General features: G+C 44.8%; 1 protein-coding gene across 2 annotated transcripts in view; it reads right to left on the bottom strand.

Annotated features, from left to right (window-relative positions):
- Positions 1-1,249: 1,249 nt before the first annotated feature.
- Positions 1,250-14,410, bottom strand: part of VCL (vinculin) — a 108,381-nt gene continuing 95,220 nt past the window's right edge. Inside the window, exons 17-22 of one of the 2 annotated variants that reach the window (XM_020914488.2) lie at positions 13,457-13,581; positions 11,565-11,750; positions 8,263-8,466; positions 6,046-6,249; positions 5,556-5,660; positions 1,250-3,313 (exon numbers count right to left, since the gene is read on the bottom strand). In XM_020914488.2, coding sequence (XP_020770147.1) covers positions 3,167-3,313; positions 5,556-5,660; positions 6,046-6,249; positions 8,263-8,466; positions 11,565-11,750; positions 13,457-13,581 — 971 coding nt within the window. In that variant the 3' untranslated portion in view covers positions 1,250-3,166. The remainder of the gene's footprint in view (positions 3,314-5,555; positions 5,661-6,045; positions 6,250-8,262; positions 8,467-11,564; positions 11,751-13,456; positions 13,582-14,410) is intronic. The other variant, XM_020914490.2, reaches the window with a different exon arrangement.

The following is a 14,410-nucleotide window of genomic DNA, read 5'->3' as shown; positions in this document are numbered from 1 at the left end:
GACAAAGATCCATGAATACAAAGATCGTAATGAAGTATTTTTCAAGCATAGAATCCCAGATAGCTCAAGAATAGCCTCTTGTTCTAACTTCTTAAGGTAGTATAACCCAAAAGCTTATTTTCTGCATAAAGGAGTCACGACCATCATTTTATTCAAAGGGAGTTCCTGTGATGGGTTTTCCTTAAGTGCCACTGTAGAAGAATCCTTGGAAGGTAGTGATCCTGTAGTCCTTTGAGTCATCTGATTTGAGAATAATGATAATACAGGAAGAAGGCAGCACCAGTGAACATATGGTGAGTAGCAAAAATGAGGCCATGAATACTGTTTCCAGATATTGCTGAGCTAATTCAGTAGCCTTGGACATTTCCCTGTAAATTGAACACCCAGAATCTGCCTCCCTAGTCAGCAGCTTTTCTAAGTTAAAGCAGTGATAAATGTAGTCAGCAGTACTCTCCCTCTTTAGTGATATTTACCACTTTTAGATACAAAAAATCAATCAAAAATACTGATGTCCCAGCTTCACTTCAAGAATCTGTTCCTACTCTTTGAGCTTCCTCAAGAGGAATATGTCCCCAGAAGCTAGCTCTGCCTCACAGCCCTGTTTGGATCCCTGGACTTTGGACTATGACATGTAGACTCGCAATATTCCTGCACGTGTAATAGCTTTAGCTTCTTAGGGGATACTGATGGCCTCCACATAGAGCTGTACTCTTCTAAGACAGACTCCTTCAACCAGGGGATGGTCTGTACCTTCTGCCTGCTTTCCTCTTAGTGTTAGCCTTTGTCATTTCTGCTCCTTCTAGTGTATAATCCCCAGAGTTGTCCTTTATTACACAGAACTTTTGAAGTAAGTGTATTACCCAGTGGTAATACTTACCCAGTGGTTTCTACTTCTTCCAGTACAATAAATAAAAATCTTTAGTTTCTTCATTTTGAGGATTAGCTTCACTTGCTGTTCTTCAGAATAAAGTTGAAGCCTGATCTAAAAGTTCTCGCTGAAACTAAGCCTATGTACCACAACCATGAGAGCCCATGCCCTAGAGTCCACCAGCCACTAGCACTGAAGCCTGCGCACCCTAGAGCCTCTGCTCCACAGCAAGAGAAGGACCACAATGGCCTGCGCATCACAAAGAACAACCCCGGCTCACTGCAACTAGAGAAAACCCTCGTGTAGCAATGAAGACCCAGCGCAGCCGAGATAAATAAATCAACTGTTTTTTAAGTTCTTGCTGAAATAACATACCCATCATTTAAAGCTTTATACAAATGTACTTTATTGTTTTAAACAGAAGAGGCAGAAAATATTTGCATATAACAAATCCTAGCTTATAAATGTAGTTTTTCAATGGTGATGTCTCTAATCAGCATTCAGGGATTTTTTTTTAAATTAATTTGCTTCACTGTGTCTTGAGCACTGATATTAGAGAAAAGCACATTGGCGTAAAGTATAAACCAGTGTCTCAAAACACTGGAAGAACTTGGAGAGCAAACATGATTTTTCTTACTTCCTCTAAGTAGTCTTAGTAAAACAAAAGGTGATCTTTGGCATAGATTCATACTTTAAAGGCATTAATATTGCATTTATATCAGTTAAGCAACTATTCAAAGATGCTGAGGGCCTTGAAAATCATCAGTTAAAAGGTAATAGAGGAAGCCTGAGTGTACAGTACCAACTTAAGTTTTACACATTCGATGTTAGGATCTAACACACATTTGAGGTGGGGAGGACATTCAGGCAAGGGTTCTTACTCCTTTACTCATCCAGTTCTGGCTTTGGGAAGAAATACAGTTTCATGTGCTGGGGAATGCTTAGACAGCAGTGAAAAGTACAAGGAAGGAAAAGCTCCCTTCTCTCTCACTTTGCTAATAGGAAACTTATGGTGATAATTATACTCATTACTCCCTTGAACAGCTGTACTTGGGAGGGAGGGGAGGTCGCAAGAGACTTGGTTGTTGTTGGCTGAGGGAGGTAGGAATTTCTGAGGACTATTTCCCATTGACTCATCCCCCAGAGTGCCAGAATTCCAGTCTGCAAGTACCAGCTCCCTTTAGGTAGGAAGCATCCTTCAGACGAGATTGCCTTTCCATTAAACACTCCTGGGGGCAAGCACCAGTTCTCAGGACTGAATTTCAAAAGGATAAAAAGGATCTTCCAAAATTACAAAACAAACATTTATCTTTAAAATCTTGTCTAGGAAGGGTTTGAGGGAAGAATACAAAAGCCAGGAGACATGATTCGGTTAAAAATAAAATGCAGCATTTCAGCTCAGAAAGAACAGTAAGAGCTAAGAATGAATGAATAAGGCCTCAGCATAGACCTCTGCGGGCAGTGACAAAGCGTGGAGTGGCCCTGCCGGGAGGGTGGGCAGAGCCACGGCCCGGCTGCTCCGCCTCTCCAGTGGCAGAGAGCACCAGGACACAGTGTGTTCTTGGGATGGCTGCCTTGGCGGGCCAAGGCAGGGTATGGGACGGAAAGGTTTCCTAGCACAGACACTGCTCTGGGGTGAGGTAAAGACAGAACCACGTGATACAGTGATTTCCTCCTGACAAAGTGAAATTTGGCTGTGTACTGTGGGAAACTAAAGGGATTGAACTGGGGAAAGGAAGGAAGTGAGTTCAGGCCCCACAAGCTGGGGCTCCCCAGAGGCCACCTTCCCCTGCAGCAGTGAAACTCACATCTGAAAAAGACCCTGGAAGCACAGCCAGGAGAGGCAGACAGGGTCAGCAACGTGGAAAGCCCAAAACAAATGTTGGAGGCACAGTGATATCCTTAACTGACTTGCCTGGGCCCTGGGTCTTGGGAGCCTAGTGGAAAGAATGAGGGGGTAGAGGCGGAAAGGGAGCCGTCCTCTAGGGAACAAGGGCAGAGCAGGGTGTCAGGCTAGTGTTCACTCTTGGATTTTGAGCTTATGTGAAGTCCATGGGCTAGAAACCCAGTTTGCCTATTGGGATAGTGTGTGCATAAGTAAAGCCGTGTTTGAGAATACAGGCCTTATACGGAGACACATTTCAGTGTCCATAACAAGAGTATAAATGTTTTCTAATTTTTATGTCAGGCCAGGATGGTAGCTTTCAACCCCCCAGCAATCTTGGGTGGCTCCTGGGACCAGATCATTTTCATCCTGTGCAGCAGGGGCTTCTGTGTTAGCCAGGTCCAACCAGGTGTCTACTGGTACCAGGGAGTCTTTCTAACCCAGCGCAGAGTAAACCCAGCATCTGTTCGAATTTTGATTGAAGCTGCTTCTGCTTCTCGAACAGTCTCCTTCACAGACTGCATGAGGTTCTGGGCATTGTGAACCAGCATCTCTGTGGCCTGCAAGGAAAGAGGAGCTCTCCATTACTCAGAGTCCCTGATGGAGCCCTGCCTCTGAAACAGGCTTAAGTCAGGAATAGAATGCAGTTTACCCTACCTGCACCCGGCGTCACTGGTGGTTTATAGCTGGGTCACCAAAAAGGACCCCAAACTGGACCATCACTGATTGTGGTCAGTATTCTCAGATGGCATCTAGTGTATACTCCTGTGACGATGTTTGAACAAGCTCCTGCCTTGGGCTCCCCTCTGTGTAGAATGCTCTTCCTCAGGTGTCCCAGTGGCTCACCTCTCACCTCCTTCAGATCTCTGCCCAGTTAGCACCTTGCTGAGGCTTTTCCTGCTCACCTTATTTTAAGTCACAAACTCCCAACTCCCAGTGTGCCTCATCCTCCAGTTCTGTCTTCACTTTTCTCTACAGAACTCATGCTAGCTGATACACTATATGTTTTATCTAGGTTGTTCATCTGATGTTTTATCTAATTTTATCTAAAACTTAAGTAACAGGAGGGCAGCAATTTTTGTCAGTCTTGTTCTCTATTGTACTTTAGTGTTATGTCAGTGCCTGTCACATGAGGTATTTCACGAATATTTAATGAATGAAAAAGTAATCAAGTAAACCAACCACCTTATAAATCCATGAAATCTAAATAAGTAAGTCTTCTAAACATACAAAATACAGGACTGAGATCACACTAGTAACTTATCAATCTATTAACCCAGTAGTTTGTTTTTTTTTTTTTAATTCTTATATATTTTTGAGCTACAGATCCTTTGAGAGCTTAATGAAGGCTGTGGATTCTCCCCAGGAAAAAAAGCTCAGATGCACAAAATTTGTGAATGCGATATCAGAGGGTTTATGGGCTCTGAGAGGCATAACTATGGACTAGAAGTCCCAATCAGTTAATCTTTTCACTTGATCAACAAAGAGGCTGAGGCCCAGAAAGATTCAGAGACTTGCCAGCCAAACTCACACTACAGTCAGGATGAGGCCTCAAATTTCTAACTTGCAGTCCTGTGTCTCTTCCATTCTACCAACACTGTCAGTTTCTTCTTTTTTTACTAGAATATTTAATGGAACATAGTAGACACTTCCAAGATACATTTTTGTTAGTTAACTGATTAAATGATAAGGTCGGAAACTCTTGAATCTTACCCTTCCTTCCTTGTTTTTTCTATTTCCTTTCCTTGGGGCAGAAGAGATCACCTGACAGGAAATAGCCTAGTACCCAAACCCTGCCTAGAATACGCAGAAGTTACAGGTTAAGATCCAGTTTGCATGGTTTAGGGAAGAGAGGGTTAAGGTGGGAGCTAATGAATTAAACATGGTAGTTAAGGCAGCACTACTGACACCAAGAGAAGTAGCCTCCTTGCCTCCTCTACAGTGCTCCTACCCTCTGTCTCCTGGCCCAGACTTCTCCAAGGAGAGGGACTATGTCTTTTATTAACTCCTCTACATAGCACGTTATACAATGCCAAATACCTATTCCAATGTATGATAAGCCTTGTCTGGGCAGATCAACAGAAGATGTGCTATCTCCCATAAGAAGACATTGGAAGTCTGATTCACAGCATAGCCTATTGGAGGGAGTTTAGGAGAGGAAGAGGTGCTCAAATGATGGCTTTCTGAAAGACCTGAGCCACATTTCCAGGAGGCAGGAAAGAGAACAAACTGTGATTGCCAAAATACATAGAAGAAACACTTTAAGCAAACATTCCCACCATCTTTATTTCAATATCTGTCAAAAAAACAAAAGAGAAGCACCTCCTTTGAGATGTCATTTCCGCCTCACCACAGGCCTAACCATCTCATGCCCCTGAAAAGATAGCACTGTTCATCCTCCCTGAGGCACTTATCATCCAGAGGGCAAGGAAGCAGAAATTCTCCAGCCAGAAAGGTAACAGTGAGGAGGACTGAACACACACTAGAGGCCTCTTAAAGAGCCAAGCCTATTCCAGGGAGAAAAAGAACTGAGTGGAGTCCTAACTGCTGCTGATTCACTCAACCTCCCTAACCCTCAATTTCTCATTTGTAAAATGACAAAAGTTGCACAAGAGCTTTTCACTTCCCTTTCCAAATTTCTGATGCATCTCTCCAACATAGGTGCCCTTTTGAGAGAGTTGAAGACTCCATCCCATGTACTAAATACTCATTTCACAGGTAAAATTTCCTCAAGGCTGAATTAAATCATCATAAAGGGGCACAGAAGCTGCTGGTGAGAAATCAGAAGCAGCAGCTACGTACCTGCTCGGACTCCTCGTCGCTTATGTTGGTCCGGCCCAGCATGGTGGCCTTCACCGTGGACAGGATTTTGAGCTGGGTGCTTATGGTTGGGATTCGCTCGCATACCTAAAAAAGAAAATTGAGTAGGTTTCTATGTTTTTCTTGCCTGCAAGCTCTTTGAGGGTGAGACTTATCCACCTCTTACTCTCAGTGGCTGGCATGCAGAAGGTATTCAATATATTAGCAGCAGAATTCCACTTGTTTTCCCCCTAGAATCAGCCTAGTCCCTTTGTCCAGAAATGGAAGCATTAAAATTCTTTCGTTTGATTCAGAAATAAACTTTTCCAACTCTATCTTTCCCAAGCTCACATGCATTATTTCCCCTTTCTGCTATTTCTTTCCATTCTGAGGTACCTCCTCCTTGCTCACCCCGGTTTCTCTCTCCTGCTTTTCTCCCTACCCCTGCCACTCTCCCCCTCCCCCCCAACACACACACACTTTTCCTGAGTACCTGTAAAAGGTTGGTTCTAATCCGCTTATCTGTGCACTGCTTGGCAACCTCCTTGGCCAACCGAGTCACCTCATCTGAGGCCTTGGCGATGTCCTTGGCGCACTGAATCAGCGCCCGCTTGGTGCCGCTGCCCCCTCTGACCAGTCGAGACATCTCGGCCATCAACAGAGCCATGCGCTTGGCTGCTGCAATGATGTCATTGCCCTGGAGAGAAGCGAGACACAGAGTGAGCTCAGCCCATACTCTGGCCAAGTTAGGGAACAAAGTAGAAGCAGAGAGAAGAGAGGAGGGAGCCTGCTGCTCTAGCAGCCCTCTGGAAGGTGAGAAGAGAATACACAGGCTACTCTTGAGTGATACGGACAGCAGAGGAGAAGTAAAGAGAAGAGTGAGCCAGGGCACTCACCCTGGCATTCAGTGAGAGTGAGAGAGAGAGAGATCACTGGACTGAGAAAAGGAGGACTTGGATATTAATCTGAAAGGGCAACATGTGAGCCCCAGGCATAGCACTAAACAAGCACTTCAGCACCTCCAGGTTAATCATGTCAATAAAATGGGAGTGGGCCCAAGGAATTGGTTAAACAAGCATTTTTCCTTTCTGTGGGGGGAAAGCAGTACAGTTGACCTGAAGGGAAAAATACAGATGAGCCTTTCCAGATGCTGAAGTCATCCTCTTCATCCTTACCCTTGTTACAAATAGCAGCCAAGGATTGCCACTGCTGAACTAGAATTTAAACCAAGTAACTATTATTAGCCTTGGTGAAAAAAATTTTTTTCTGACCTAGACAGCTCCTTCCCTCTCTCTACTGCCTCTTGTTTGTACTGTCAGCCTAAAGGAACATGTTATTTTCATTCTTCATGTTTAAAAAGACCAAAAATCAATTTTTCAGTCCCCTCAGCTAAGTGGCTTCAATTAAAGAAACTTTCAGCTAACAGGATGCTGGGGGAGGCTTTGGGAAAATAAAAATCATGTGTCAAGCTGTAACTGGAACCCCTGCAACTAATAGCAGCTTATCTTAGATTTGGCATTTTGGTTCATTATAACCCTCATGGGTCATAATGTACAAGTAATTTACTTTATGCCTTCAAAAGGCTCATCTTTTGGCTGATTGCAAGCAAAAATAATAAATGCAGTGTTCAAAACTACCTAAAAGGCCAGGCCCTATGCATTTTTCCCCTCATGCTTTTCAATTTCTAGACAATGCAGTGAGACATACACAAACCATGCCACGGCAGGGTGCTCTGTGAGAGGCATCCACAGGCACCATGAAGTGGCTGACCATTTACACAAGAGGGTGTGTAACATCCCAGGCAGTAACTGAGGCCAGAGAGAAAACAGTTACGGGAAGAACTCATGAGAACAGGAGTATGTTAGACAAGGTTGGCTAGGCCCACCTCTTCCACTGCAGATCTGGGATCATTCCAGGATTTCATGACCTTGGTTAGAGGATAGTGTTGTGCCAGGGTTAGTTATTTATCACCCATCACTCCTCAAAACCTTTCTTCTTGCAACATGCCTCCTTCAAAGGGGAAAATGTAATGATCCCCATCCTCTACTCCCTAAAGCCAGAGCTCTATTGGTTTCTGTCCTGCAGTCTTAAGCCCTTTCTCTTCCCCACTCCCATACCCTGGCCCACTGAAACCCCTGATCACGCAGTCAGTGAAGCTCCCTTCCCTGTGGGTACCCATTAAGGCCAGCATCTGCCACACAGCCAAGTGCAGGACAGCAAGCAGTCCTCCCCAGAAACCCTGCCATGTAAAGCTGCTTCTCACCCTGATCAACTCTGCCAGAGCCATCAGTGAGAGGTCAGCGGAGAGGAGCTGGGGGTGGGGGACAGGCAAAGCCCAGTGATCAGGCCAGATGACCTCTTAATGGTCTACAGTGGTTCCTGACCTGAAAGTCATTGAGAGACGCATTCACAGCTTCCCAAGGGGTTTAAGGTTTCAATGTTGGCCACAAGGTCAGTAAGAAAAAGAATCCTTTCAAAAAGTGACCCCATCTCTCTCTAACCCCCAAACATGAATGCAATCCAATTAATCTGGCATTAGCAGACCTATGAAACTTGTGAAGCCAGTCCTAACAACAAGGTGCAAACAGACAGACGCCCACCCAGCCCAGACTCACAGGACCCGCACAGATCATGAGTGATGCAATGTGTCAAGGCTGCACATGGCCGGATGCATAGAGAGCAGCCCCACTGGGGGGGTGCTCATCAGTACCTTACTAGACCACTTGGTAGCTTCCCGATGCAATGACTGAGCCGCGGCCAGAATGGGCTGGTTGACCGGCTGATTGGATGGCATTAACAGCAGCTCAGGTTCGTAATCGTCTTCCATGTCAGGGGGGACAGGGAACCCAACAGCATCAGCCGCTTCTGCCTCAGCTACAACACTTATACCCACCTTAGCGGCTGGGTTACCCGGCTTGGTCGATGGCAGGAAGGATGAGAAACAGGGACAGTGTTAGTAAGAGCAGTAGGGCTTGGGAAACTGAGCTTCAGCTGGTTTAGTAACCCAAGCTGGCCTAGGATGGGAAAGAAAATGGATTCCCTCCAGGAGTCAGATGAGCCAAGCTCCGCAGAAAGGGAATTCTCAGCCTCCAGCACCAATCTGCTCATAGCAAGAGAAAGAGGCTTGCTTACTCCAGTAGCAAAGGTTTCCAGAGACATATTTATACAAAGAAAGAAACTGGCATTCCTTTTTAACACACTTACTACCAAAGAGTAATTCTTGGGTCAGAACATTTTTGAGAAGCTGAACAATCAATCAATAGTAGCTTATTAACTTTAAAAGGAATTCAGAGGGGAAAAGTAAATGCAGCCACACAAGCTGCTTTGAACAGAACAAAGTGAAAAACCTGCTGACTCATGTGAACACTGTTCTACAGTTTCCTGGACACAGGAGGTATCTTGGGTCAGCTCTGCAGCTGCCAGACACAATTTTTTTTTTCCTTCTGGGGTTAAGAGTCCCAGAATCTAAAATGATAAACTGGAAGCAACAGATATCAAATCAGGAAAGAGGAAAGGAAAACACAACGCTGAGTGAAGAGGGCTTATCAAATACCCCACGATTACCCAGCTAGAAGGAGCCTCGAGAAGGCACCTCATCCAGCATCCACCTCAGGAAAACATACTTCAGAGCAGTTCTCCCTATTTGAGGTCCTCAGACACAATGCTTCACAATCTTACTTTGCATCTATCACTAGTACTGTCTCAGAAAGCTATTCTTTGGGTACAACCTAAATTTCTCCAATTGCACTCAGCCCAAACTCAGTTTACACAGTTCACAGATAATTAAGGCATGAACTTGTCAACTGATCAAGGCTGAGTTCAGAGGAGCTCTAAGTTGATGCCCATGAGAGAATGGGACCTGTGTGTTTTGGGGGAGACAATTAATTTAATACCAGGGATGGGATTCTGAAAGCCCAGGGAGGAGCAGGGAGATCAGATGCTAAGAATAAGTTGAGAGGGAAAGAAAATGAAAGGAACTGCCCTCAATGAAGCCAAACCACTGATGTAAAGAATGGCAAAAAATAATAATAATAATAATAAAGAATGGCAAACACTGGTTCTTTATATCAAACATCTCAGGGTATGTAATCTCAGATTACAAACATCTCTAACCAAGAGAAAGTAACAGTTTGTGTCGAATTTTATTTGAGGTTGCTACAACTCCTAAAAATCTTAATCCACACAGGAAGCCTGCCTCCAAAAGCTGACTATTAACTTGGAGGGCTCAGGGCCAACAAGTGGTGGAGGTACCTTCTAAATCCTTTCACCTAAACTGTCTCAACCAGGACTCATCCCCACATTCCTTAAAGGTAAGGCCAGCCCACTCCTTCTGGGTGGGGTTCAGAGTCCCAAAGTGTATAAAGACAGACTGATTGTGTCACAAACACATCCCACTCCCCACCTCCCTAAACACACATGGTTCAAGTAATTACTGACTTCACACAGCTTGGAGTCAGCAAACCCTAGAGGCAAACCACCAGACACAGTCAGATTTAAGGATTTCTGGTGACAAATGGCAGAGTGGGATAAACATCTAGGCCAATGCTGTCCACCCTCAAGTTTTATGTTTATCTTTACAATTCATGTATACTGTGTGTTCCTCTGCACAATGTATTTGGGTTTATTGTAATGAAATTTAAATTTTCTTTGGGAAACTCCCAGCGCTTTCACTGTTGGGGACTGGGTTCGATCCCTGGTCAGGGAACTAAGAGCTCACAGGCCATGAGGCTAGCCAAATAAATAAATTAATTTTCTTTAAAATCTTTAAGTAAAACCAACCTTCACTGTCACCCCCACTCCACTCCCCACATGCACTGGGACTCTGCTAACGGTCCCAGGGGTATGCATGCCCCAGTTGGAGAGACATGAATGTAAAAGTCCACAGGTCAGGTCCAATACCAGCAAGGTCACCATTCCTTCTATGAACCTGGACTCACAGCTAACAGTTCAGAAAAATACAGAGTTAAAAAAACCAAGGTCAAATTCCCAGCCTGAAAAAAACCCAAGATCAACTGGATGTGCGGTAGGTCCCTTGGGAACTATATTCAATACAAGAGCTTGAGATGATGGAGAGCATAAAAAGAAAAAGGAAAATAGATGTTGGGAATAAAGATGTAGGGTCATAGTAGAAACACAACCGACAACTCTTATCTAGAAAGGCTACCACTCACTTTTCATCATTTAGAGCCAAATAGGGGCTTCCCAAGTGACTCAGTGGTAAAGAATCCACCTGCCAACACAGGAGACACAAGAGACACAGGCTTGATCCCTGGGTGGAAAAGATCCCTTGGAAGAGAAAAGAGCAACCCACTCTAGTATGCTCGCCTGGAAAACTGAATGGGCAGAGGAGCCTGGCAAGCTACAGTCCATGGGACTGCAAAGAGTCAGACACAACCGAGCATGCACAGGCACACAGGCAAAAGTTATTCATGAGGCATGACTGCTATAGCATCCAAATTTTCACCAACCACATTAACATTTACACTTCCAGATCTGTTGGGAGTTAGCCTGAAGCTGTCTTGAATTGAAGGGTAAGATGATTCTGATAAAAGGACAAAGGCAAAGCTTTTAAGATACCAAATATCTGATTCTATGAGAAAAGAGAAGGAAAATGAAAATATTTCATATAGCTATAGCAGAGCCCACAGAAGACTGTGCCATGTTTGGAGTGTGGATAATTAACAAGAGAGCATCTAACAACACTCAGTGACCCCAAGAAAGAAGAGAAATTTCTTAGAGACTAAATGTCCACCATCAGGGGAGCTGATACTCCTAGGACAGAGGAAAGGAACCTTCATCTCAAGCCACACGTGTCCTAGCTCTCACTTGAGCTGCTAGAAGGAGAAATCATCAAGTACCAGAAATGTCTCACTAAATCACAAGAAAGAAGAGGATCCTGCTACTGGCAACAACACGAACCAAAGCAGAGAAAGGATGATTTTCCAAAGACTCTTCCTGGGCTGTGTGTCTGGCTCCTCATCCTTTCTCAATAAGAAGAGCTTCATTACTTACCTTGCTGGACCACTTGCGAGCTTCATCATGGAGCTGCCTGGCAGCCATCATCATTGGCTGGTTAATCACCTCCCCGGCTTTCTGCTCAGGGAATTCTTCATCCTTCTCCTCTGGTGGTGGGGGCCTGGGTGGAGGGACCTCACCCTCAGGCAGAGGTGGTTTGGGAGGAGCAAGCTCATCTGTCAGCTAAGAAAGAATTGCTAGGTTATAAGTAAAGTTCTAGGAACAACCCCACTAGAATTCTTTCCTTTCCTCTAAAAACCATCCCCAGCATATACTCTAAGAAAACCATAATTGAAAAAGACACATTACCCCAATGTTCACTGCAGCACTATTTACAATAGCTAGGACATAGAAGCAACTTAGGTGTTCATCGACAGATGAATGGATAAAGAAGCTGTGGTACATATACAATGGAATATTACTCAGCCATAAAAAGGACACGTTTGAGTCAGTTCTAATGAGGCGGATGAACCTAGAGCATTATCATACAGAGTGAAGTAAATCAGAAAAAGAAAAACAAATATCATATATGAACACATATATATGGAATCTAGGAAGATAGTGATGATGAACCTCTTTGCAAGGCAGCAGTGGAGATGCAGACATAGAGAACAGACTTGTGGACATGAGGAGGTAGGGATGTGTGGACATGGGATGAACGGAGAGAGTTGCATGGAAATATATACACCGCCATATGTAAAACAGACAGCCAGTGGGAATGTGCTGTATGACTCAGGGAGCTGAAACCGGGGCTCCGTGACAACCTAGCAGGGTGGGAGGGGTGGGAGATAGGAAGGAAGTTCAAGAGGGAGGGGACATATGTATACCTATGGCTGATTCATGCTGATGTATGGCAGAAACCAAAACAATACTGTAAAGCAATTATTCCTCAATTAAAAATAAACAAGTTTTTTTTTTTTTAATTAAAAAAAAGCATCCCCAGAAAAGTCACCCACATTCACAATCATCCACACTGAGCACAAGGACCACCTGCTTCAATCTCAACAGAAGCATATTTTCTTCCTTTTTTCTTCACAAAAAACTAGCAGCTACTGTTCTGGACATATCCCAGGGAGGCATGCATGGCAATACCAAGCCAAAGATCCTCAAAGAAGATCTAAGTTCTGGTCTTAACTTCAGACCAGAGTTGAGGGGCAGCTGCATGAGCATGAAACTTCTCCCCAGGGCCTTGGGTTCCTTGTTTACCAATGAGGGGTGTCTAGACCAAATGACTTCTAAGTTCTTGATTCCAAATGTCAGGACTCTATTAATCCCATAAGAATCCATTCCCCAGAACAGCAATCTCCTGACTCTAACCACCCACCCACAGTCCACCAAATGGAAAGAATCAAATCATATCAAAAAAGAAGTGTTGGTGGCTAAGGAAGCACTAGTCATTAGCTATGGGCACAATCACCCAAATTTGTCCTCAACAAACTTAGAAACTTAAACATGGGAAAGCAAATTTGGGACATGAAATACAGGAAAGTAAATCAGGACATTAAATCAAATTATTGCCTTGATAAGCTATTCCTAAGGACAAGCTATTTCCAATATGGCTATTTTCCCACTCCTCACCAGCCTACCCCACTAACTCATCACTCGTCACATTCACACTGACCATAGCCAGTTCCTCTGCTCCAGTCACTCCCCATCAAAGCAGACCAACACCACAGACTCTCCACTTACCCAGCACACCCAATGCATAAGCACTGGGTTAGGACTCCCCTAGATTCAAAAATGAAAGCTGAGTTGTGCCTTTGACTGAGATTCAAGTAAAATAAAACAAAGCTACCTGGTGACAGAGGCTCCAGAGCAGACTACCTCTCTGCCACTGCAGTCCCAGCACCCTGCTTCTCAGTTCTCCCCTTGTATCTGGGCTTACTTACTCGGAGCTGTTCAAGGTCTGGTGGAGGAGGCGGGAAGTCAGGCTCCTGAGGTTGGAAGGCTTCTCTGACCTTGGCCACAGCTCCTAGGATCCGGTATCCTGAGTCCAGGAAGCTCTTTTGCAGTCCTAAACACAGACACCCTCACTTTCAGTTGGGTAGGTCAGTAACCTGGAGCACTGTCTGTCCAGCAGAAGAACTGGTTTCCAGTAACAAAAGCTGGGTGTGAAGCTGCCAGTAAGTGGCACAGGCAGTGACTGAAAGGGAAGGGAGGTAAGAGCGAAGCAGATGCCCTGAGTCCCGCAGAGTCAGAAGCAGCACAAACCAGCCGTTCCCTGTAGTGCTCAGGGGACCTTCTTGCCTGGACAGCTGACAAGCACTTGGGACATTCCTGGGCAGGAACACTTTGGGATCAGGTGGTGCTCATCCCCTCTCATGATAAAGCAGTCAAGAGATAAGCATGCCCCACTCAGAACAGGCGAGATGTCACTTTCAGATGGGGCAGACTTTCCCTGGGGTACTTCTCACCTTTCTCCCTACCTACTCCACTTGGCATTTAGCATATTAACCCCTACAATGAGCTGCTGCTACTGTATCCTGTCACCTAGAATTAAAGAATTTACTCAAACTATTGTCGTTGTTTAGTCATTAAGTTGTGTCCAACTTTTTTGCAACCCCGTGGATGGTAGCGTGCCAGGCTCCTGTGTCCATGGGATTTCCCAGGCAAGAATACTGAGGCGGTTTGCCATTCCCTTCTCCAGGGGATCTTCGCAACCCAGGGACTGAACCCATGTCTCCTGTATTGGCAGGCAGATCCTTTACCACTGAGTCACCTGGGAAACCACTCAAACTATTAGAAACTCCAATTAGGAAACTGAGCAAGTCTTTAGTGATGGTCAGTTGAGAAAACTAGGTAGACTTTGCCTGGGCTGGGGATGAAGAGGGCAGCCCCTTCTT

Source organism: Odocoileus virginianus, chromosome 7, assembly GCF_023699985.2.
Source record: "Odocoileus virginianus isolate 20LAN1187 ecotype Illinois chromosome 7, Ovbor_1.2, whole genome shotgun sequence".
In the NCBI taxonomy this organism is placed as follows: Eukaryota; Metazoa; Chordata; class Mammalia; order Artiodactyla; family Cervidae; genus Odocoileus; species Odocoileus virginianus.
This window is presented reverse-complemented; position numbering and strand designations above follow the sequence as displayed.